The sequence below is a fragment of the Colias croceus genome, chromosome 27 (genome assembly GCF_905220415.1).
Source record: "Colias croceus chromosome 27, ilColCroc2.1".
NCBI lineage: Eukaryota > Metazoa > Arthropoda > Insecta > Lepidoptera > Pieridae > Colias > Colias croceus.
Window position 1 is genome coordinate 914,950 of NC_059563.1, and position 25,079 is coordinate 940,028.

A 25,079-nucleotide genomic window follows, 5' to 3' on the forward strand; every position below is an offset into this window, starting at 1 on the left:
TTAATAAAGATTAATTTCCCATCGTTCCGACGAACAAACACAGAAATGACAAACCGTCTATGGTCCCTACAACAAACTGTCAAAGATATAAAATATATTTCATAACATTCGGTTCAAAAAATCCGTTAAAAACCGTTTCGACAAGAGTAAAATTTCAAAATTCGAGCATTCGAATACACATATTATATTAAGTAGGTAGGAGAGTAGGTACAATAAATACACAATAAATATAAATTTTAAACATTTGAAAACGAAACCGAGCGAACAATGTTTATTTAATTAGAACATACTTAGAATATCGATCGTCACTAAAGTAGGCCATCACGCTATACATACAACGTAACAAATCAGCGACTACCCTCATTTCTAACAAAAAAAAAGTTCACTTACAACAACTTGTGCCTGCTACATACAAATTTCAACAAAAAATCCTCCATTTACCATCGGTCGCGTATTGGTCCGTTCTGAATGTTTTCAAAGTGAAACTTCTTTCAGCGCGTTGCGAGTAAAATTTCAAGGTCACGTCATGGCAATACCGTCACGTCACGGAGTGAGGAGACGATGTTACTTTTGCATGTCGCCAAAGAAGTTTCACTGCTGACACGTGTGCTCACACGCACACGCTCTTTTTATACATGTCTTTTATCGCTCGTAATTTATCTATACACAATTAGCACGTGGTCACAAGGGGCTTACTAGTAGTCGTGTTCGACGCCATTGTTGTGTCCCTGGCGGGGCCCCTGGTGCGGGCCCTGGTCGGGGCCCTGCGCGGGGCCCTGGCTGCCGTCGCGGCCCTTGCCCCCGCCCTGCCCCTTGCCCTGCCCGATCTGCCGCGAGGACGAGAAGCATAGCTTCATCACGAACGGGAATTTCGCGCCTGCAAATGTTTAGAGCCAAAATATAATAAAATATATTGTCATGTATTAATACTAGGTTCAAATTCTTGATTGCAGAACGTATACATTTATGAATGAAACTATTCTAGAAAAAGTTACCATAATTTAAAGAATCAAAAAATACAATTATACAAGAACGATAGAATCTTTTCTCTATTTTTTGAAACACAAACAGAAAAACGTTACGAGGTGTGTAAATGTGGGTAGTTATCAATTAGTCATTCTATTAAAGACGTTTGACGCCCAACCTCGTCAACCGTCACCTCGTGTGCTATGAATATGAAATTATACCGACTTCAAAATATATCCAGAGCAATGTAAATAACAAAAAAGTCCAGAAAAGAATAATCTGCAAAACGCCCTCATCCCAAAGAATTTTTTCATTCTACCTTCTACCAAATTAAACAATCTACCCTCGTTTTTTTCATCATATAAATGTTACCTGGATGCTGTATGGTCGCGTGGTTGCACGCCATGATGGCCATCACCGACTGCGAGATGTTCTGGAACTCCATCAGACCCGACGATGATCTGGAAATATTAGAATTTATTATTTAGTTATTATAATAATAATAGTTATGGTGTATTGGGACCTTAATATAATAGTTATGGTTACGGTAGGACAACGTGGGAACAAAATTAATATTATGTTGATATTATAATAGGTACATAATTTATGTATCGTAACCAAAAGACAAAAACAAAAAGTATATAAGCACACTTGGCGAGTACCTACAACATCTATGAGTACAAGAAACGAACAAATCTCTCTTATTAATTAATAATAATCATTGAAAACAAATGTTGCTTGACCAAATAAATAAATTTAAAAAATAAACCAACCTCTCGCTCTTAAGCGGGAATTTAGAGATGGTGTGTGGAGGCGCGACTCCGTAGTCTGCGAACACGCTCAGCAGCTGGTCCTCTGATACATCGGGGGGTGTGTTGAAGAAGTGTACCACCTGAAATTGTTATCCATACTATATTAATATTATAAATGCGAAAGTAACTCTGTCTGTCTGTCTGTTACTCATTCACGCCTTAACTACTGAACCAATTTGCATGAAATTTGGTATAGAGATATTTTGATGACCGAGAAAGGACATAGGCTACTTTTTACCCCGGGAAATTGGATAGTTTTTCTTTGAGTGCGCGGGCGAAGCTACGGGTGGAAAGCTAGTAGGTTATATGTAAAAAGGTTATAAAACATATGAAATACGTTGTAGGTTTTAGGTTATATGTAAAAAGTTATGGAATATAAAGCATATGATATACGTTATAGGTTATCTTAATATTATAAAGCTGAAGAGTTTGTTTGTCTGTTTGTTTGAACGCGCTAAATCTCAGGAACTATTGTTCCGATTTGAACAATTCTTTCAGAGTTAGATAGCCCATTTATCGAGGAAGGCTATAGTCTCTATATCATTACGCTAAGACCAACAGGAGCGGAGCCACGTGGGTGAAACCGCGAAGTGCAGCTAGTATGTGATAAGATGTAATGTAACCAATCGGTTATACGTTATAAGTTAAAAGTTATAGGTTATAAATGTCACTAGTTACGACAAAAATAAAAATTAACAATCGCAACATATAGCTTACGAGTTATAACCAATCGGTAACGCGAGGTTATAATATGATAAGCCGTATCACTTTGTAATGATTTCTTACAAGCAAACAGAGATAACTAACAAGTTCACGTTGTAATTTTATCAGGCGGTCTTATAACTTTAGCGATATCTTCCAGGCAAACAAAGAAAAACATTAGGCCGGTTGCAGAGCTTGACCGACCATCAGTGCGTACGTCAGTCGCGCTTGTCATATGTATGGAAATTCATAAAACCGTTCATAGCTAGACCGACCATACGCATGTGTATTGTCATGCGCATTAGTGTCATATTCATACACATTGTTGATGCGTTTCGTCAGAACCGATGGTACGCACTGACGGTCGGTCAAGCTCTGCAACCAGCCTTAATAAATACATTTTTACGTTACCTTGGACGGTGGCTGTATCCGATTCTTGTGTATCGAGGCTGGTGTTAGGAAGCGATTGTTCTTATTGCTCACGTAGTCCTTAAACGAGGGGCTCTTGTCCGGTAGCGGGTACGGGTTCATTACTTCCGAGAGATACGCTTGTTTTGAGAACCTGCAATATTACGGGTATTTTATTTTAATAACAATATTAAATGCACATATCCTACTAATATTATAAATGCGAAAGTTTGTGAGAATGTGTGTGTGTTTGTTACTCTCACGCAAATACTACTGAACCGATTACAATGAAATTTAGCACACATATAGAGGGTAACTTGGATTAACACATAGAATAGGTTTCATCCCGGAAATCCCGCGGGAACGGGAACGAACTACGCGGGTTTTTCTTTCGAAACGCGGGGGAAGCCGCGGGCGGAAAGCTATTTATAGTTTATACATAGTTTGAGAAACTGTTTTCTTTTGTATTAATAACAGAATATATAATAAAGACATAAACATAGTATGTTTTGTGTAATATACAGTTAACATAATTAACTGTATATAATAATAGTATGACGTACAACAGATAAATGTATTCTTTGGTCCATATAAGTATCAAGCGATTCTGTAAAAATGTTTGATTAATAAACATAATGATTTTGGCTTGCTTCAAGTGTATTTAAATTACACACTGTTAATTAATATGATAATATATGATAAACTTGACTAAACAGACAATTATGAATTTTAAAACGAGTGGCATTGATAGAAATTCTTCCTTTATCTCAGTGTATTGACGAAGTTTTTCTGTATATCTATTGTATGAACATGTGTGTGTGTGTGTGTGTGTATAAACAAACAAACAAAACTCACGCTAGCGTCAACGTGTAATCTCCAACGGTGACGTTGTTTAGATTTTGCACGCACCGCTCTACCGACACCGCGTCACCCATTTGAACCATGGCGGTGCCTTCTTTCGTCTTTAGGAACTTTATCTGCAAATTTTTAATCATAATAATTAGATATACATAAATATATAGATTCTAAACATTTATATCGGAAGGCTTTCACTAACGAAGCAAAATTTATTAGTATAATAATAATTCGATATACATAGATTATTCGATATTATAGATACACATTTCTATCCGAAGACTTCTAAGTAACAAAAACACAGAAGATTACAAAAATAATTTTTGGAAGAAAATGGATACTTAATGCTAAACAAATATGTAAAAGAGGTTGGTATTTCCATTTTCCTTGGTAACGACATCATGCGTAAACGGGCGGACATATTCTTGTTGTATTTAAGGATCTTGATTTACCCAAATAACTTAAAGTGAACGTAAAACTAAAGTAAAATAAATCATTAGGGGAGACCGAGGGGATTTGAAACAAAGGTGAGTTGAAACAGTCCCGATTTCTCGGAACTTAAAACCTTTAGCGATCTGGCAACGTCTTTTTTAAACTTCTCCTACCACAAGCTATCGCGTCTCTTCACGCCGGTGGCGTCATTTGTGCAGTTTTGTAGTTCTGAATGACATGTGCCGAAAATCGCAAAAAGTAAGTATTTCATGATTTTTTACGATGCTTGTACTTTAATATTGGTTTTCTTTTTTGGGTTGAGTTATATAGGTTTTAAAAACTTATTATCTATAGATTCTTGAAATATACTTGGTGAATTTGATTTCTGTCTATTTACTGCTTGATCGAGATTTGAGTAAAAATTGGGAGGTTTTTTCTCACCGAGGTGATTTGAAACAGACTGTTTCAACTCTCCTTGTTTTCAATTTAAATCTGATTATAACTAAAAAGTACGAAGATTATAGGATGTTATTGTTGATTTAATGTATTTATTTGTTTAAGCATGCCTACTGGATGAACTAAAGCAAGAAATAGATCAAAACCAGGCTGTAAAACTAAAAAGGTTAAGGTTGTCAAGAAAAGAAGATAGTGATGAAGAAGAAGAGGAATCCTGCTGCATTTACTGTATGGAATCATATTCAAATAACAGATCCAAAGAAAAGTGGGCTAAATGTGAATTGTGTGCCCATGAAGCTTGTGCTGGTGGAGAACTTTGTTGATATTTTTTAAATTATTGTTCCATAGTTTATAGTAGGTAGGTACTGATTGTAATACATACTTAAAAAACGACTGATTATTAACTATTTTATGTCAAAGATTTAGTTTAAAAAAAATGTAAAACATTTTGTTGATTTGACTAATTATAATTGATGTTACGCATGTTAATTTTTATTAATTTTTGTGTGTATTCAAACTCAAACTCAAACTCAAACATTTATTTATTCAATTAGACTTCTTTTAGAAGCACTTTTGAAACGTCATTACATATTTTAACATTTACCACCGATTCGGAAAGCAGTATCTACGGAGAAGAATCGGCAAGAAACTCCATAGTTGCTCTTTTTAATCATGTCAGTTTTACAATTTAATTTTACAAAATACATTATATGTGTTATATGTACATTATAATCATAATATGCCAAAGAACTGTCCTGTGGTTTTTACGCGACAACCCTCCATGGGTTTTTATCGTCCATATATTCCTTAATACTGTAATAGGCTCTCTGAATAAGTACATTTTTTATATAAGTTTTAAATTTAGAACTACTGAACTCTTTAATATTATGAGGAATTCTGTTGTAAAAGCGTATACCTTGACCCATAAATGAATTTTTAACTTTAGCTAGCCGGAAAAATGGAATTTCAATTTTATTTCTGTTTCTTGTGTCATAACAATGTCTATCTCCTACTTTTGTGTGTAAATAAGCGTTATTGTGTACATATAAAATATTATTAAATATATACTGCGACGGTACAGTAAGGATACCAGTATTCTTAAAGAGATCTCTTAGTGAGTCTCGAGCACGCAAATTATATATAGAGCGTATGGCTCTTTTCTGTAGTATAAATATAGTTTCTATATCTGCACCCCTGCCCCATATTATTTGTATTAGACCTACTTGACTGATATGTCATTAAAATATTACTATTACATATTACAAGGTCGTTGATTACTTGAAAATAAAAGTTTTAATTAAAACCTTTGAATCAAATAAACATTTTTATTTTGCAGCTCCTATTACTCCCCAGAATCATAATGTTTCAACTCTCCTCGACCTCTGTTTCATCTTACCTCGGTATGAGGGGAATTGAAACAAGTTGACTTGTTGCGATTAAGTCAATTTTTCACCATCATTTTTAACGCTTACCGTTTATTTATGCTAACCATTCGCAAGTGTATAGAATAACCTATCGATTGGTACCAGTACCATAAGATTTCTGACAATAGTATGAGTTATATTAAACAAAACGTAAAAATTGTTTCAACTCCCCTCGGTCTCCCCTACTCCTTAAAGTTGTTCAAAGTACCTAGGAACTTTGAACAACTTTAATGTATGTATATAATATATTTTAGATTATATACAATCTATATAATCGCATAATCCTAATCAGTATTATAATCCACTTAAATAAGTAAAGGTTAATAGATGCAATAGTTCTTAAAATTTATAGTTGTGTTAAAGTGTCCCTTCGTTCTTAGAACGGAATCTTTAAAAGGTCTAGGACAAGACCTACACGATTCTAAACCTTTTAAAGGTCTTACTAATATATTGTCTTGATACTTAATAAAACGAATTATAATTATTTATTCATTAAGATAAATGACGTATGTGACATGATAGTTTAATATAAAGTAACTATGAAATGCTTAATGTAAATATTTTGTGTTCAATATTTTTTTAGGAAAAAAATCAATAAAATCTTAAGTACAATTTCGAACTACCCTCATTCTAAAAACTAGTATATGTTTCTAAAACTATTTATACAAATCGGTTTCTTCACGTTTTAACTCTCTGAAAGATACTTCGCATGTACTTAAATTCTCTAGAAAACCATTACAGTCGTGCAGTTTAAACTTTTAAAGTACTTAAGGTGTCTAGGAATCGTCTACATTCGAGAAGCCATTGCTATAGTATCAAAGAAACGATCGAAAAATCTAATATATTTTACATACAAAGGCGATATCTAAAATTTTTAGCTTGTATTTTATTTTATTTTTAGACTTGGTAAGTATTAACTTAACGAACATACACAAATAATTCTGAATGCAAACGAACTAGTGAAAATGACCTATTTAAAAAAAAGAAACAAATGACACCTTTCAAAAAAATTCATAATTTTTTGGCATTACTTACTAAATACTGAATGTTCTTCACAATTATTATTAAAATATCGCAAACCTACGGTATCCATCTCATGAATTTAATACCGTCATGCAGCTGTCTAAATCGAAAGTTCCTTAAAATAACTCACTTTCTAACAAAAAAAAAAAAAAAAACATTTTTTCTATTTTTTTATACAAACGCGGGTACTCACCCTAACAACGTTCCCGTACAGGCAGCACAGGTTGAACAGCCGGTCAGCGTTCGCCGTGCTCGGGTCGAGGCCGTAGACCATCATCACGGCGCCCTGCTGTGGGGGACCGCCCTGAATTAATATAATACATCTCTATATATCTTCTATATATCTTTAACCGCCTCCTTGATACGCGTGAGCGTTGAACCGAGCGGTCCAGGGTTCGATTCCCGGTGGAGACGAAGAAAAAAAATGCAGAACAACGTTTGCCGGAACAAAAAGTAATAGTATATCTCTTTAATAGTCACTTTAATAGTAGGTATATCTCTTTAATAGTATTTGCTTGTGACATGGTGTCATGATAGTAATACAAATATACCTTAATTAAAAAAAAATAGGTTAAAATAAGCTACGGTACTCAATAATAAAATAGCAGCAATTTGATACACTAAATTTGAAACTAGTTAAAAAGAATAGTCGTATTTTTATTAAAGCTGTAAAAGTTGGAAAGACTTTATAATCAATAGGTACCTATTTTAAAAATCATCAAATATTAATAAGATTAAAAAGTAATATGGTTGGCTGTGTCATCTATCTAAAAAGCCTCATCTCGCCTATTTAATTCACCAAAAAACACACACTTGAAATTTTTAATCCTTTACAAAATACACTAAAAACATTAAAAAAATACCTGATTCTGCGGTGGCATGGGCGGATGGTGCATGGGGGGCGGAGGGACGAAGCCCTCACCGCCGTAGCCCTCTGGCCCGTAGCCACGGCCGTCACGCTAAAATTATTTTGTAGAAAATCATTTACTTTTGATAGTAGACTAACACACACACAAACACATAAAATAAAACGTAGATAAGAGAAAAATATCAGCTATAAACTACAAAAAATGCAAAAAACTGTTTGAAATTTTTGAAAGAATAGAAAATTTTTGATGTAAAATATAACTCAATCGTATACCAAAAGTTAAATTTAGTCTTCATATAAAATAAAACTACTTCATCATTACAAAAACATCTCAAAAACAACAAATAATCACCGGGTGATGAGGCGGCGGCGGTCCATGCCTGTCTTTCATCATGCCGGGGGGAGGGGGGCCTCCACTACCAAACTCCATATCTGTAATAGGGAAAAATACTTTTAAAATAACTATTTATAATTAGTTAATTGTATTATGAATAAATCGCGTTTAAAATACGTTGTTAAAGTCTTTAATTTCTATTTATAATTATTATAATTGGGGAAAATAGTTAGGAAGTCTTGTATATATGTTTAGGTTATAGATAAAAAATGGTGGTTGAGATATAATATAGGTATTTTATTCGTAATATATGCTGTATTCTCGCGGCTGTAAAGATGTAGGTACATAAATATGTTTAATACATTTTAAATTTTTTAGATTTTTTTACCGTTATTAACACAAAAAAAAGAGACAAATTTCCGAAACCTTAAATCACGTATAAATACGGACGAATGTATTATTAAAAAAAATAGTTGATTATGTCTTACTTCACTTTGCGCATAAAATTTCAAATCCCTATTATCATGTTCAACCAAGGTTCATTAAAAAAAGCATAATTATGAAATGAAAGAATTTTAAAACTGATATATGTATAGGAATGGAATTTATAATTAAAATTGAAAACTTCCAGCACATTCCGTCGACACTCGATACTGTAATTATTAAATTCAATTAGAACACGTCGGTTTACTTGCTAAACTTTCTTTGAATTAATTTTCTAAACAACGTCTGTTATAATTTGAATATTTTGTGAAAACAACGCAATACATAATTACATTTTATTTTGTACATTCCTATAGATTCTAAAATTTAATATCTATACTAATATTACAAAGCTGAAGAGTTTGTTTGTTTGTTTGAACGCGCTAATCTCGGGAACTACTGGTCCGATTTGAAAAATTCTTTCGGTGTTATATAGCCCATTTATCGAGGAAGGCTAAAGGCTATATATCATCACGCTAAGACCAACATGAGCGGAGCAATGCGGGTGAAACTGCGGGGAACAGCTAGTTAGATATAAAAATAGTATTACTTAACTATTAAGGCCGTGTACGCGGTCCGTGCGCTGTTTGGCTCAAATATGTGATTTTTCAAACCAGATTGTCCATCAACCACTTATCTTACAAACATATGAATTACTAATAATTTTAGGGAATTTTATTGTCTATATAGTTAGTTAAGAGTTTTTTTCAATTAATACAGTATTTGTGAATACCATCAAGATAACTGAGCCGATGATTACTTGATTTCACTTTTAGTGTCAATTTCGAAGCTAAAAATATCTGAAATTGCTGACAGATCTAACACACATTTTTTTTAACTAACTGCAAAAATCCTTATTAAAATAGTTAGTTAAAAGATTTTTTTAATTTGGACTCCTAACTTACGAAATTAAAATCCGAACAATGTGAATTTTTTTAGAAATTATACTCGACAAAATGATTATTTTCACCAAGATATTTGACTTAGTTGAATATAATTTATACATATTGCAATAAAAGAACGTATTACTTATAAGATAAAATTTAAAAAATCACCTAAGGTACCTCTATTATTTTTCTACAATTTTTTTTAAAGTACTATAAAACACTGCGCGCGACCCGATTAAAATCAGTCGGCAGCGAGCCTTCCCAGAGAGAGGACATGTTGCTCGGCGCTCTCCTGTGGACCTATGCTGTTCATAGTAAAAGGATAGCGCAAGCCGCGATCTATCGTAATAGATCGCGGAGATTTTGACTTGAGTTAAATTGAATAAGCGCTCTTAAGAGTTTTTTTCCTTAATTCATTCTAGAACCACTGTTTACATATTGTGTTCTTAACAATACCTATTCACGATTGTTTCAATCTTTCGCTACCTATCCAAAAAACTATTGCCAACCTGCAGGCCGAGACAAATGTCAAAACGCCAAGGAATAGAATACGCTATCGATAGAAATTGACATAAGCGTACGATGTTTTGCCTAAGGATTCGGTCACCCTACCAACGACAATGACGACCACGAACAAAATTTTCAACCAGTCGCAATTAAATAAAATTGTGCAAAACATAATTAAAATGACATTTAAGAATTTCCTGTCGTATTGGTGTTTGGAAACATTTTTTTTGAGATCAATGAATAAACAAACAGGTTTTTCATAGAAACGGAGGCTCCTGGAAAAAAATGTATTTAACATTTTTTATAGATAATTAGATGATCTACAATTTTGGTTCAGGTGATTGTATGATAAACTTATCGTCTCAGCGAAAATCGCAAAAAAACCCTATTTTTTTATTAATTGACCTCGAAATTTTTTATTTCCGAGTACTAGAATGATGAGAGATTTAAATATTGATTTTGAACAAATTTCGGCAAGATTGGAATTTTGGTCGTGGTCGTCTTCGTCGTTGGTAGTGTGACCGAACCATTACCAAAATGTCATGAGCTTATGTCAATAATTAGCGTTAGCAGTTTCTATTCCATGGCGTTATGTACGTTTGTCTAAGGCCCCTGACATTATACTTATTAAAATAAACAACATTATTCTACGAAGAATAACATCTATACATACAGATATAACAAGAAGTTAGCCAACATATTATATAGATAGGTATATAGTAAGGGTGCTTTTCCACCAATAATGTGCGAGGATGAGTAGCGAGGAATGTGTCTGTAAATAACCAATAGTATCGCTTCAAACGCTACGCTTCAAACTTCAAACTAAATGAAGCGATATGATTGGTCCTTTACAAACACATTCCTCGCACATTATTGTTTGAAAAGCAGCCTAACACGGTGCATATAACATTGTCATACATAGATCACATGCGGGATTAATAGAAGGGCTTCAAATGAAAGTCTCTGTGTTTGTATCAATGATTTATTGTGTATATGTAATAAATATCACATTGTACGATGCAACTTTAGTTATAGACGTAGCAAATATAGATAAAATAGCAGTATAAATAATCATAGAAGGTAAAACGTCTTCTAAAGAGACACTAGTAACAAATGGTAATTTTAGTGTTCCAGAATATGTTGTTTTTGCTATGCCTTTAGCTGTAGTTTTCATACATGTGTAGCTTATAATATATGATATACAATATAGTGAAGAAGTAAATCTTATATGTAATAGTTTTTCTGGTATGTATCCATGTATAGAATCCGATAATTGTATAGCTGTAACTAAACGATTAGTGATTAGCAACACACAATGCTAATATTACCATCATGCTAAAATATTATCTAGATACACATAATATTTTGGTCGGGGCTGCCGAATAAATAATTATTGCTAAATTTGTTACTAAATTCAATCAGGTTTATAAAACTAACGACAATTCTGCAAGCGATTGTAATACTGTCAGATTTGTTAAAGCAAAATAAAAAGATCGTTAAGCTAATTTTACTGCTTTAGATTATTTGGCAAATACAATTAACAACTAGCAAGAAGCAGCAACTTTTTTATTAATTTCAGCTAAAATTAGCTAACTAATAACAAAAAGCATATTATATTTATCTTGAAAGTTTCGCGATTGGCAGCCCCGACAATCGTCAGACATCAACAAGGAATACGATTGGTCGATCGAAATGGCTATACCATACAAACCGTTCTGTGATTGGTCGCACGAGTGCTGACTGTGTTGACTGCACGAGTCCTCGCTGCAGGGTCTTGGCGGCATTTGCGTGGGCGCATTCGATGGATCTGCGATGTTTTTTGTTGATAATCATTATGCACATCATATTATTTCACGTCAGTCATAATATAACAACATTTTCCCTTTGATTACTAGGTTTTTTCTAGTGTGTTTTTACATCTACAATCTACAAACCTGTCTTTCCTTTTGGGTGTTTTGTATTCTTTCCTTTTTCATTAGCATCGTCAAAAAGTTTATACTCGTATGTGGTTATTTAATCCTTTTTAACATTGCCGTTTGTAAATTTTAAAAAGTACATACGTACATATTTGACTGGCCGGTTGGCTTGGTTTGTTGGTTGCCCTGCCTTCCAAGCCACTGGTCGTGGCTTCGATTCCCACCCGGGGCAAATATTTGTGTGATGAACATAGATGTTTGCTCTGTGTCTGGGTGTTAATTATCTATATGAGTATTTATTTCAAATTATAAATGTATGTTTATCAGCCATCTGGTTTCCATAACACAAGCGAAAGCTTAGTGTGGGATCAGATCGTCCCGTGTGTGAAAATTGTCCCGAAATATTGATTTATTACTTATTATATTCAACGCTTGTCTGTGATTAAGTTAACCTGTTTATTGTCACCGTTTGAAAACTTAACAACAACCGCAGAAACATTTGAACCTATTCCATTAAAATTGTGTTTGTATATAGCACTAGATTCACTACATTATCCGTTAATGATATTACTATAGTCCCCTTTGTTACTGTTGTATTTTATAAAATCTCTGTGAAATGGAATATACTAGGTATTGTTACGCTTAGCCACAATCGCTGGACGGAATCCATTTAGATGGATCAATTCACGGTGCATTCGCGAACCGTTAATTGCTTAAAAGCATACAGGGTTACTGCTTTATTCTGAATATACCTACTAAAGTTTTTATCGAGTTTTTAAAGGTCGTGTATTTATCAATTACAAATCAGTTATAAACTAACTACAGAGCACGTGATCGTCGATAATAGTGGTATTTTTTAAATTCTCTCCAATTTAAGAAGTAGAAGACGTCGTTAAGCTACGTAGGTAGTTAAGTAAGTAGTACCTAAGCTTTTGCGACATTTCCATACATTCAATAAATATAAAGTAATTACATATATAAACGGAAGATTAATGAAAATTCAAATACGCAAATAGAGCCGTGGAAATGTAATTGATGTAGCACATTTGATATGCATAAAACAATTTAGATATGCGATTAAATATTTACATCTACAAATTACAGATACAAAATATTTGTATGAAAATTTAAATAGTAATTTATAGTAGAGCCGTTTTAATAGGCAACATTTGACAGTTCAACAAAATTCAACAACGTAACCTAGTAACGACGACATAGAATAACATGATATTTCGTTTTGTTAGAACTGCACATTTGCTTAACTTTTTTCAATAACGATTACATATTTTTAATAATAATGACCGATACAAGTAATTTTAAGATTTCATTTTACTGATAAACCATACTAAACATAATAAACAATTTCTGAATTGAAGAACTGACGTCGCTACAATTTTGTGTCAATAAACCTTTTTTCTTTTTAAATACTAGAGACGTTACTCTAAAAATCGAAATCTGACATCTAGAATCGAATGCATTGATTACTTGTGAATAAAAATCATCATAAATTAATGAATTCGAGTGTAAAACCACTTGTGTTGAATTTTTACTTCCTAACGTAAAAAAGTTGAACAGAGATATTACCTTGAACGGGGAGGTATTGCATCCTACTGAGTCTACTGTATTTCTAGGGTTAACATTAGACGAGAAACTACAGTGGGGAGCCCATGTCAACACCGCTGCAGGTAAGCTCAGTTCAGCTGCATATGCAGTCCGAAAAATAAGGCAACTCACCGATGAAGATACGGCTAGACTGGTTTATTTCAGCTACTTTCATAGCATTATGTCCTATGGAATTCTACTGTGGGGCAGGGCTGCAGATATAGAAACTATATTTATCTTACAGAAAAGAGCCATTCGCTCTATATATAATTTACGTGCTCGGGATTCACTAAGAGATCATTTTAAGAATACTGGTATCCTTACTGTACCATCACAGTATATATTTAATAATATTTTGCATGTTCACAAAAACGCCGACACAAGAGTAGGAGATAGACACGATTATGGCACAAGGAACAGGAATAGAATTGAAATGCCATTTTTCCGATTAGCTAAAGTTAAAAATTCATTTATGGGTCAAGGTATACGCTTATACAATAGAATTCCTCTCAATATTAAAGAGTTTAGTAGTTCTAAATTTAAAACTTATATAAAAAATGTACTAGTTCAGAGAGCGTACTACAGTATTCAGGAATATATGGACGATAAAGACCCATGGAGGGTTGTCGCGTAAAAACCACAGGACAGTTCTTTGCATATTATGATATATATTATGTATAAGTTAGATATAAGTTACATATTATGTAATATTGACATGATTTTAAAAGAGCAACTATGGAGTTTCTTGCCGATTCTTCTCCATAGATACTGCTTTCCGAATCGGTGGTAAATGTTAAAAATACTTATGTAATGACGATTCGAAAGTGCTACTAAATAGTAGTCTAATTGAATAAATGAATGTTTGAGTTTGAGTTTGAGTTTGATTGACAAATGTTTCAAATCCGTATCGATTAATTCACTTTAATCGATGTTTTTAAGCAGGTTACCTCTCTTCGTAGATAAAATTGATAGACGTCAAATGTTGCCTATTAAATTGGCTCGACTATAGGTATTACTATTCATGACAAGCTTTAGATCTTTTGTTTTATCTTTTCCTATGTCTGTGAGTGTATAGTAGGTACTTAGTTTTCACAGAAATTAAATGGATATTTCGCTATGAAGCACAGTGGAGCAAGACATTCTTCTTAGAATCTCTTCTGATTTTTTTACAATCATAAAAGAGTGTGCGATATGACTTTTCATAAAAAAATAACGTTAACATAAAACGGTTACGCGAAACGAAAACGGCAAAGTGTGAATCACGTATTACATATGAAAATTAGTTTCTCAAACGTGAACGAACCCCGGCCCCCGGCGTATAAATATGCTAAGATTTTAAAATCAACTCTAGATGCGAACGCCGCAAGCGAGCAAATGCATTTTTAAATTATAAATTTTCTTTTAGACATAGCCGCTTTCGTATGGAAATTAAAGTAATTTATTTTGAGACGTCTAGCGGCTAGCCTTTGAATAGAATTATTTATTTTTGAATGGGACTGTTCTTAACTTTTGTTCAAATGAAACGGATTCAGTAAGGAGTCTACTCATTAAAAATGTATCTCTCATTCAAGTAAAATACACTTAGACGAAGATTAAGATAATAATATTAAAAAATAAATATTTATACCATGTAGGTATATTTAATATCAGACAAATAGATAATGAACGAAAACTTTTTAATCAACGCACCAATCAAACAAATAAAAAGCGGCGGACCCAAAACAGTCCCTTGCGTAACCCAGTTACTGCAGCACACATTTCGAAATAACAAGTCACAAATTCGCTACTCATTTAAAAACATTATGAAAAAATAAGCCCAACACGAAATTCGGGCGCTCGAAACCGTCACACAAACATGAAGCAGGAAACAAAAACAAATGTGGACAATGTAGGAGGCGGCTTGCATGTTTTTTGATTATTTTTCATGTGTTTGCGGAACTAGTAAAAACGGAACGTTTGAGCGACGCTTTTGGAGTTCGTCATTTTTTTTAATAAACAAAGCTAATTACGTCTGTTACTCTATTTAAGTTGCACGGAATAATTCGTGCGTACTTTCCGAAAGCCCGTACGTACATACGTAAAATGTACATGGAATTTTTCACGAGTTTAATATGCTTTTTTATCTTTATTATTTCGCTTTCACAGCACCGGATTAAAACGATTCGCGAATTTTATCTGAAAGAGTGCTTTGAGATCGAAATAGAGATAATTTCCGCCTTTTAGAATAATTTTGGGATATGAGCAATTTTATTCGCTTTTAAGAATATTCTAGAGAAGTTTAAAACGATTCTCACGCACGCATACGATATTAGTTATTCGATGTTCTCTTTATGAGTGAACAAGTTTTAATACGAATAGTATAAACGTGGAAAGCTTTTGATAAAAGATAATGTATATCCCAGCATATTCAAACCGTTCCTCGAAGTCGCTTTTTCTTAATTTTCATAGAAATCTATTAGTTTTCACTATTAATTGGATTTACATCCTCCCACTCCCTTCCTTTAAAGCCCTTCACATAAACGAATAGTATAGCAAAATGACCTCCAAAAATATGCATCAATGAAAAACCTCCATTATTAATCAATCGAAAAAAAAATCAACATTCCCTGTTTTAAGACTTCTCTCTAGCGTGTGCAATTAGCATTTTTCGGTGACACCCGTTCAAAGACTGATCGGGTGGACGGAATTAAAAATCAAACCTGTGTTAGACGTTTTTTTCCACCCTTTTTGTAACAAGCTCAGTCCGGCGATCCAATTAATCCCATTGTCCGTGTATGCCGTGAAAAATAATAAAAAAAAAAGAGTTACAAAAGCTAAATTCAACAGTCCACCGTTACCGTGTACGCCTTAATTTTCTTATTCAGACGACGTAACCAAACGTTCCGTTTTAATGGGATCCGCTTCAAATTATACCATTGGAGGATTTTTTTGAACCTCTCTGCGCTGCGAGCTGAATTCGTTTTGAAATATAAACCCACTGACTACATTTTCATTTTTCTTTTCTTTCTTTCGTATGGAAGTTTTAATTAATTCCAATTCGATTTCCTGTACCTGTCTTAAGCAATTAGAAGAGGAAAATATATGAAACAGTAGATGTTGTGCATGAAATGATCCGCGATATATCTTATATGAAGTGGCCTATGTCAGTCAGGCTAATGTATTTTTATTGGTGGTATAGGTCTGTAGCTTACAGATTAAGAGATTCAAACTCACTTTCAAATTTTGTCTCTTTACAACTGTAAAGTTAAAATCTTTTACATTTAACTATTTTATTGTGTCCCAACTTAACTTTCAGTATTCTCTCTACACACGACCTTGTATCACAAATGTACAACAAAAGACCCAATAAAATACGAGGATCCATCACACGCAGTCACAGGCGATACCGTCAATACCCTACGTCATGAATTATTTAAAGCCGTTGCTCACGGGACGTTCACACAGTGTCGAGTGTTTCTCTACCGTATCGGTTTTTTGCATGATTCGGTTTAGTGGTATCAGTATTTCAATGAATGAGTTCCCACATGCATTCAGTTTCAAGACACGGCAAGAAAACCGAATCTTGCTGAAGTTAACATCCTATTTTGCGACTACATTCAATCTGGCCGTACTGCAAAATCTCAGACCGGTGCAGAGGCTGTCGGATGTGACAATTCAAGATGTGCTGTGCGAATACAACATCCGGTTTTTACAGATCCTATGAAAATAAGATTCGGCAAATCGTGGTTCCGTGTGAACGTATGTACCGTCACTTGATAAGCGTGCGTCACACGGCACTCGCGTCATTTCACACTGATCGCTCGTGGCGTGCAGACGCTTTCAAAGAACGTCCGCCATTATCGTATTTCTAAAGCGACCTACTTTTCAATGTGCTTTTAACGCGCCAGGATTAGTTCACTAAAGTATTCTATTACGTTGGAAATTAACTTCCCAAACTATTTATGAGATTAACTAACTTTCACGGCTATTATCCGCCGAGTTTTGTTCCAATAAACGACGAGGGGGTAATATTGCTTTTTAAAATAATTAAAACAAAGTATTCACAAGAATTTATCTAAACTACCACACAATATATTCATTAAGAACAAAAGCGTACTAAGATAATTCTTGATTACAAAAACTTATTGAAAATTAGAATCAATTTAACATCATAGACTACCTACTACTAAGTTTAATTAGCTTATGCTATACTCTAATGTATAAGTATATCATTTTAAACAATTTTAATCACGTGTAAGTAAATACTTAGGCTTCATATTATCTTTAAAAACTTTCATGTTTCCCGAAACTAGCAAATCAAACCATCCTTCAAATACTTTAAAAATATCCACATGTAAATTGATACCAATAAAACTTTTCCCCGTAACAAACTTTAACTTCACAAAAGTTATATATACCCTCCTCGTATGAAATATTCATGCCGGGTGAAAATTATTCGCTCCGAAGGGTCCCTTTAATTCACTTACCTGATATCTATTCTAATTTTTTTCCTGTGACGTCACGGGCACGTTTTTTATCGTCCGGTAATTCGAGTCTCCTTATATTTATGACGGGCAGTTAGTTTAATAATAAAATTACCGTGTGATTTATCGGTGTGTCTTTTATTTATTGCACGACTCTCGATGGAGCGTCGAAGGCAATTTTAATTTGGCAGTAATTGAATAGTCTGTTATTTTATTGAACGACAATTTATTGTGAAAAGATACTTAAATAAGCGGATTTTTCATAAGCTTCGTATTATTGAACGTTTATATTAAGAATGAATGTTTTTACTACGTAAAAGTTGACGACAGTTGATACTATTAATTAATATAATTATTATATACTAGCTTCCGCCCGCGACTCCGTCCGCGCGGATTTCGGTCTTCGCGTGGATGTTTTATTTCTCCATTTTGAGTAACTCTGACAATGACATCTTATAAATATCTATCTGACCCAAATACGGCTAGGCCTATAATAATACGCAACGTGTGTTCGCGGTTATACAGAACAACGTCTATGGATAACTGAAAAATTAAGATTAATTTTTTTCTACGTATTTTTCCAGGATAAAAAGTATCCTATTTTACGCCCAGGATAATAAGGTATAATTATACCAAGTTTCATCGAAATCGAACCGGTAGTTTTCACGTGATGTCTTCACATACAGACAGACAGACAGACAGACAGACAGACAGACAGACAGACAGACAGACAGACAAAAATTTTTTTAATCACATATTTGGGTTTGGTATCGATCCAGTAACACCCCCTGCTATTTATTTTTTCAATATTTTCAATGTACAGAATTGACCCTTCTACAGATTTATTATATGTATAGAATAGATAATACTTTGTAAGATTGTAAGCGGAAACTGAATATTTATGTACCTATAGATACAGAAATGATGATATTTTCTGTACCCTAAATAAAAACAAAAATATTATTGTCATATTTTAAACAAACTTTATCGTTTTAAACATGAGTTAAACAAGCCATTTATTACCAATATCAATTATTTATATATAATAATTTTTTTTTCGTATTTTCTGTGTCAAACGGTTGTTGTAAAACTTTCAAATATTCTTCTATGAATCTTGAAATCCAACAACGGAAAGTATCTACACTTCCTACATATTATTAGATCTTAAAACAGGCAGATCAAAATCAATCACCACATCTATAACAGAAACAAAATCAAAACTTGCATAAACATACCACCGGTGGGTATTTCATACCCGGCTACACACAGAATGTACGATGAAAGTGCACTGTGTTTTCATTCCGCATTCACTTTATTTGCTTTGGTGCTCATCGTGCGAACCATTTCCGTGTTAGTTTTGATAAGATTCGTCTGTCTGTATGGCCGATCTAGATTTTATTTGTTTCAATTTCGATGTGATTGAACATCGTTGGTTTGACTGGGTTTGATTCATTTAACTAAAAATTTGTGTACTTTACAATTAATAAATTATATTTTAATTTCCTAAATGTTATTGTGGTTTATCATTACCATTAGTTTAGATTACGATTTCTATAAACTCAGAAAAAATCTTGATTATTTGTTTAGACGATCAAAATAATTTTTCTCGAAAATTTTGACTTATGTAATTGTTTATGTATTATTTTTAAATAATCAAACTTGATGGCCTATTAAAGTAGGTAAGTAGACATAAAAATAAATAAAATACCACCACAAGCAATATCCGAAAATACCTCATGGGGCCTCTTCACAATGTGCAGCGTTGGACGAGCAGAGGCAATCACGATAGCGTACAGGGCCTAAATGTTTACGACCAACCGTCATGTCATTCCAGACGTTTATTAATAACCGCCGTAATGGCGGCAAACATCGACAATCATTTGTTGGGCCAACGATGCCCACTATGAAGAGGTTCCATCAAACGATAACCCACCCTATGACATGGTAGTTAAAACAAATGACGAACACGCAACAAAAACACCTGATACACACACGTTTAAGCACAATACGTTAGACGAGACCATCAATTCTAATACTGATGAAGTACAAACTAATGTAATAGCTACTCACTGTAAGGCTGTGGTCGACCTCCCGTGTACTGCGGCGACTGTAGAAGCGGCGCGCTTCGTTGTTGAGGCTGCTGTACCTCCTCTGACACTGCAAGTGGATAACGACTTTATTGCTGTGGTAATAGATACCACTATTGCGTATGATGATAGAGACTTAAAACATATATTGAGAAATGGAGATATCAACTTTAATACAGTGGTAATAGATACCACTGTCGCGTATGGTGGTGATGATTTAAAACATATATATGGGGTGTTGGGGATGATAACTTGATCACAGATAAAGATTAAAATATATCACTATTGTTTAGTGTGGCTTTTACTATGCGTATTTTACCACTTGTAAGATTTGGTCTACTTTGTTTGCTACGCTTTCAGACCTATACCACTTAACCGATTTTGATGCAATTTGATACAAACAAAACTTGAAATGTGTGAACTGGAGGACGAAAATATCTAGGGAGAGATTTTAAAGAAACAGCATGTACACTAACCAAGCGATTAGTAAAATAATATGACATTGATTAAGTATTGAACCCTAACTTACTTTCCCATTTGACTAAGGAGTGATCAGTTAGAAACTAAGGATAACATTAACATAAATTAAGATCTAAAATCATTCAGATTTTATTTTGGGTACAATAATTATGATAAACTTCAATCCAAGTACAGATAAAAAAGACTCATTATAAACGATGAAGGATAGATAGACTATAAAGAATTAAGGTTTCTAGATTGTAAATTAATTAATAAAAATGCAGTTTCAACTATTTTGTTGACAAATAATTCACGGTTTCTTATCAACTTTGAAAACGGTAACACTACATTGACTAGACGAGCACATCGTTTCAAAACTTCATCGAACATGGAAGTAAATTTCGTGTTAATCTAAGCCAAATAAAAGCACAAAATCGTATAACACAAAAAAGCATTAAATATAGTTCTGTAAAGATAAACATAGCGCTAGCAAAGAAAACTAAGCAAGGACACAAACAAAAAAAGCAAAGCATAATTAGTGCCTACTTTAAATTCGGTCCAAAACAGACTGTTTCAAAGTTTTAGATGAAAAAACTGATTGCCTTGCAAATAAGATCCAACGGAGGCCTATCGGGTGGGAGTTAACAAAATTATAATAAATTTTTAGCGGCTACAATTTTTTTAAGCGAAAAAACGATAAAATTGTTATTGTACAGAAAATATTTGTAATGGTGACTTTAAAACTGTTTAACTTTACTAGATTGAACTAAATTTGAACTACCCACATTTTGACTAGATTTAAATAAAATTCAGAACCGTGTGTTGTCGATTATTTTAATAAAATTAGGAACATTTCAGAAACAATTACCGTCCATTCATATTCAAAAATATAATCCAATTTACCCAAAAGAATTCATAAATCAGTGAAACAACATTTCTTGAAAAAAAAATCCCCAGCTTTTTACGTCAAAACACCAAAATCGTGCGCACATCGCTCGAAGCAAGTCTACTATAATAAAACACCACAACCTCTACAATTTATAAATTAATATCAACACAAGAATTGTAATAAATTGCACACACACAGCACACAGATGTAATTCGCGTACACACGCAGCTGTGTGCGTGAAGCGTATGCGCATTAAAACCAAAATCCTGTGCGTTTTAATCACCTCTATTTAATTAAGCATGATTCCATATGTGATATATTACTATAATGTGATCCAACTAATAATAGGAACGTCAATGACATATACGTGCCAAATGTCATTTGAAAATTACGATTTTTACTTGGAAATCCTTTTTTACATTTCAATAGAAGTTTTGATTATTGCTCAACTGTTGCATCAACTTAGTAGTAGTAACTTACGTTACTAATTACAAGCACTATTGCTTATTTTAAAGCTATTTATTCGTTTAAATTGACTCTTGTGACGTCACAAGATGGCGCCGAACCGTTCCCATTCCCAGTTGGCTCACAGTCTCACTAGCACTCTACTCACCTTGACGGTATCGTGTCAGTATCGTGCCGCGATCCGTCCGCGCCTCGACCAATCCCTGCACACATAAAAGACAAACACACTCTTATATATCATCATCCTTTTTCAACTCGTCATTATTCCGTATAAGCTATCTCTGTTCCACCTCGCCACAGCGTTACGGTGCATGCCAATTTCATAAGCTACAGAAATACAGAAAAGAAATATAACCAAAATGAAATTAAATCATAAAAACAATAAAATAAATAAAGTATTTCCGTTTGTCTTTCGCGTTCATCTGTGTGACATTTGTGTTACGTGTCTGCATGTCTGTCTGCTTGATTCTCTTCGTTCTGTTAACGGTTCTCCGGGTTATATTATTATGTCTTCATTAAGGCCTTTTAGAGTGTGTTTGTCATTATATGTGCATGGAAGAATATTCATTATAACAATAATATTAATGCTTATATTTAGATGTACATTCGAGGAGAAATTCGGGTGACCACGCTGGTGACTTTTGCGGAATATTTTTTAATTTTTTTTTATTTAGATACAATAGAAAGACAGCGCAAAAATAACATCGTGGTAAACCTTATTTCTCTTGTGTACTGTAATGTTATTAGTAAAAAACGGCTGTAGTGATGCATTTAACAGCTATGTATTTATAAGCGATGGTGGTAAGCTGGCGTAGGATATATTAATAATATTGCAGTATAAATAAAGCATATTGTAATTCCAAATTATTAAACATACTTGTAAGACAGTTATAATAAAAAATCGAATTTGGAATGACAATTAGTTGTACCAATCATGACAAGTTATTTCAATACGACACGTGCGAGAGGGATAGAGCTATACAAAGTATGCTGCATCCCTGTCTCTCATCTTAAATGATATTACATTTGTATTGAAATAACATATCAAAGTACTCTTTGAACACTGAATAAGCAATACATACCAAACATTGGAGGGTAGCTACAAAAAACCGCTCCGTGACATTAGTATCAGCTTTGTAGGCGGCAAATCCACGGGCTAGTGTGTAGCGAGCTCAATCGAAATTAGCATTTATTTATAATAGTGAATAAATACTAATTTCCCATAACAAATGAATGATGAATGTGTCAAATATCTTGACGGTTCACTGTGTTATGTTTTCGCGATAAATGACGGTCAACATTGTTTCTTTATAAAGAAATATTATAAAGTGGTATAGTTTGTAAGTTGAGTTTGTTTGTAAGAAGTAATCTCTGGAACTGTTTACCTGATTTATCAAGTTTTTAAACGAATACCTAGTTGTCATAAGTAGTAGCTACATTTTCCCGTTACCAATTTTTTTATGAACGTTTTTTCTTAGCTTATGAAAAAAATATCCCAGTTTATCCTAATGTGGAGACACCGTGTAAATTAAATTTACTCATTCTTTTACGTACAACTTCCCAATAAACCTGCACAAATAGCAGTTTCCTTATTCGACAATGTCCTGTTTTATTTTTGTTTCTTTTTGCTTTGAAACGAGCATTTAACGATTTATCCAAATTACATATTTTGTCTAACATTCAACTTTATGTAATTTTAGATTAAAGAAAAAAAAGACGTGTGGCACTCGAGGACTGCTGTGGTAAAGCTATTGCATGGCGCATGCAATGCCTTCAAGCCACACCTCCGTGCCCATCGGAGTGGGGAGCGTGAGGTTTTTTCGTTACGGAATTTCTCGATTCGGTCCCCGCGCTCAAGGCCCGCGATAGAAGCTATGCTATTGCAGCTATTGCTTGATAAATAAATAAATCATTCCGCAACTTATCTTCTTAATTGATATAACATCCTACTAATATTATAAACGCAAAAGTTAAAATGTATGTTTGTTACTCTTCAACACAAAAACCACTGAACATTTTGTCATGATACTTGACAGTAATATATATACGCACTATAAGAATACTTTATTTTGTCCGCGAGTGAAACCCTCCAGCATAACTAGTCATTGATAAATCCAAAACATAGTAAATGAATTTACTAATCTTCTAGTAGACGGAACAAGATAGGGTTTTCCTTATCACCTAATCTAATTAAATCTATGCCGCCCTGGTACATTTCTTTGTTCGAAAACAGCATCATTATGGAAATAGGAGTTCCGGTGTATTTGGTGAATTGGAATTTGTTTACCCCTTCGTTTATTTACTTGATGTAAAACTGTTAAATGTTGATAGGAAAGATACTATCGTGTGATAGGTTTTTCTGGAATAGACAATGTCTGATAATAATTATTGTTGAATGACTTCAGAGAAAATTTATGTGCAAGTAAAATAAAGTGAAATCAATAAAATCATTAGATACTATAGACAAAATCTTAATTTAAGACTTCTTATTAAAACAAAAAACAATGTATTATTTAATTTAGTGTATTTATTAATTAATAATTTAATTTAGTGTCTTCGAAAATGTTATTGATTATTTATCATTTCAATAGATGGCGCGCGGTGTGTCCCTAAGGGCCTGTTTCACCACCCTCAAGTAAAGTGTCGAGTAGGCTAATCGCCAGTTAAAGTGACCCGTAACTTCAAGTGCGAGTTTCACGACGTCCGAGTAGCACTAATCATAAGATTAACTGACCCGTAACTTACTTGCCACGTATTCTGCCAATTAGCGTGTTTTACTCGACGGTTAAGGTTGTCTGTTGTCATTTCTTGCATATCACCAACGATTTTTTTTAAATTAACGAATAAAAATGGATTTATTTGATTTAATTGATCATCAGTTGGATGAATTAGATTATTCTTCGACACAACGAATAGCAAGGATTCGTGTATTTAAATTCCGTGTTGATTATTTTACGGACCTCGATGAAACTGATTTTTTCGCTAGATTTCGTCTATCGAAAAATGCAGTTAACCAGGTGCATAACTTTATAAAACATAAA

General features: G+C 33.6%; 1 protein-coding gene across 5 annotated transcripts in view; it reads right to left on the reverse strand.

The window, feature by feature from the left end:
• The window catches only part of LOC123703696 (heterogeneous nuclear ribonucleoprotein L), a 332,552-nt gene that overhangs the window by 3,389 nt on the left and 304,084 nt on the right, over positions 1-25,079 (reverse strand). Inside the window, exons 3-13 of one of the 5 annotated variants that reach the window (XM_045651781.1) lie at positions 22,187-22,241; positions 20,209-20,295; positions 11,869-11,964; positions 8,299-8,378; positions 7,942-8,037; positions 7,272-7,382; positions 3,744-3,865; positions 2,892-3,042; positions 1,740-1,858; positions 1,339-1,427; positions 697-877 (exon numbers count right to left, since the gene is read on the reverse strand). In XM_045651781.1, the coding sequence (XP_045507737.1) occupies positions 697-877; positions 1,339-1,427; positions 1,740-1,858; positions 2,892-3,042; positions 3,744-3,865; positions 7,272-7,382; positions 7,942-8,037; positions 8,299-8,378; positions 11,869-11,964; positions 20,209-20,295; positions 22,187-22,241 (1,187 nt within the window). The remainder of the gene's footprint in view (positions 1-696; positions 878-1,338; positions 1,428-1,739; positions 1,859-2,891; positions 3,043-3,743; positions 3,866-7,271; positions 7,383-7,941; positions 8,038-8,298; positions 8,379-11,868; positions 11,965-20,208; positions 20,296-22,186; positions 22,242-25,079) is intronic. The other 4 variants (XM_045651779.1, XM_045651777.1, XM_045651778.1 and 1 more) reach the window with 4 other exon arrangements.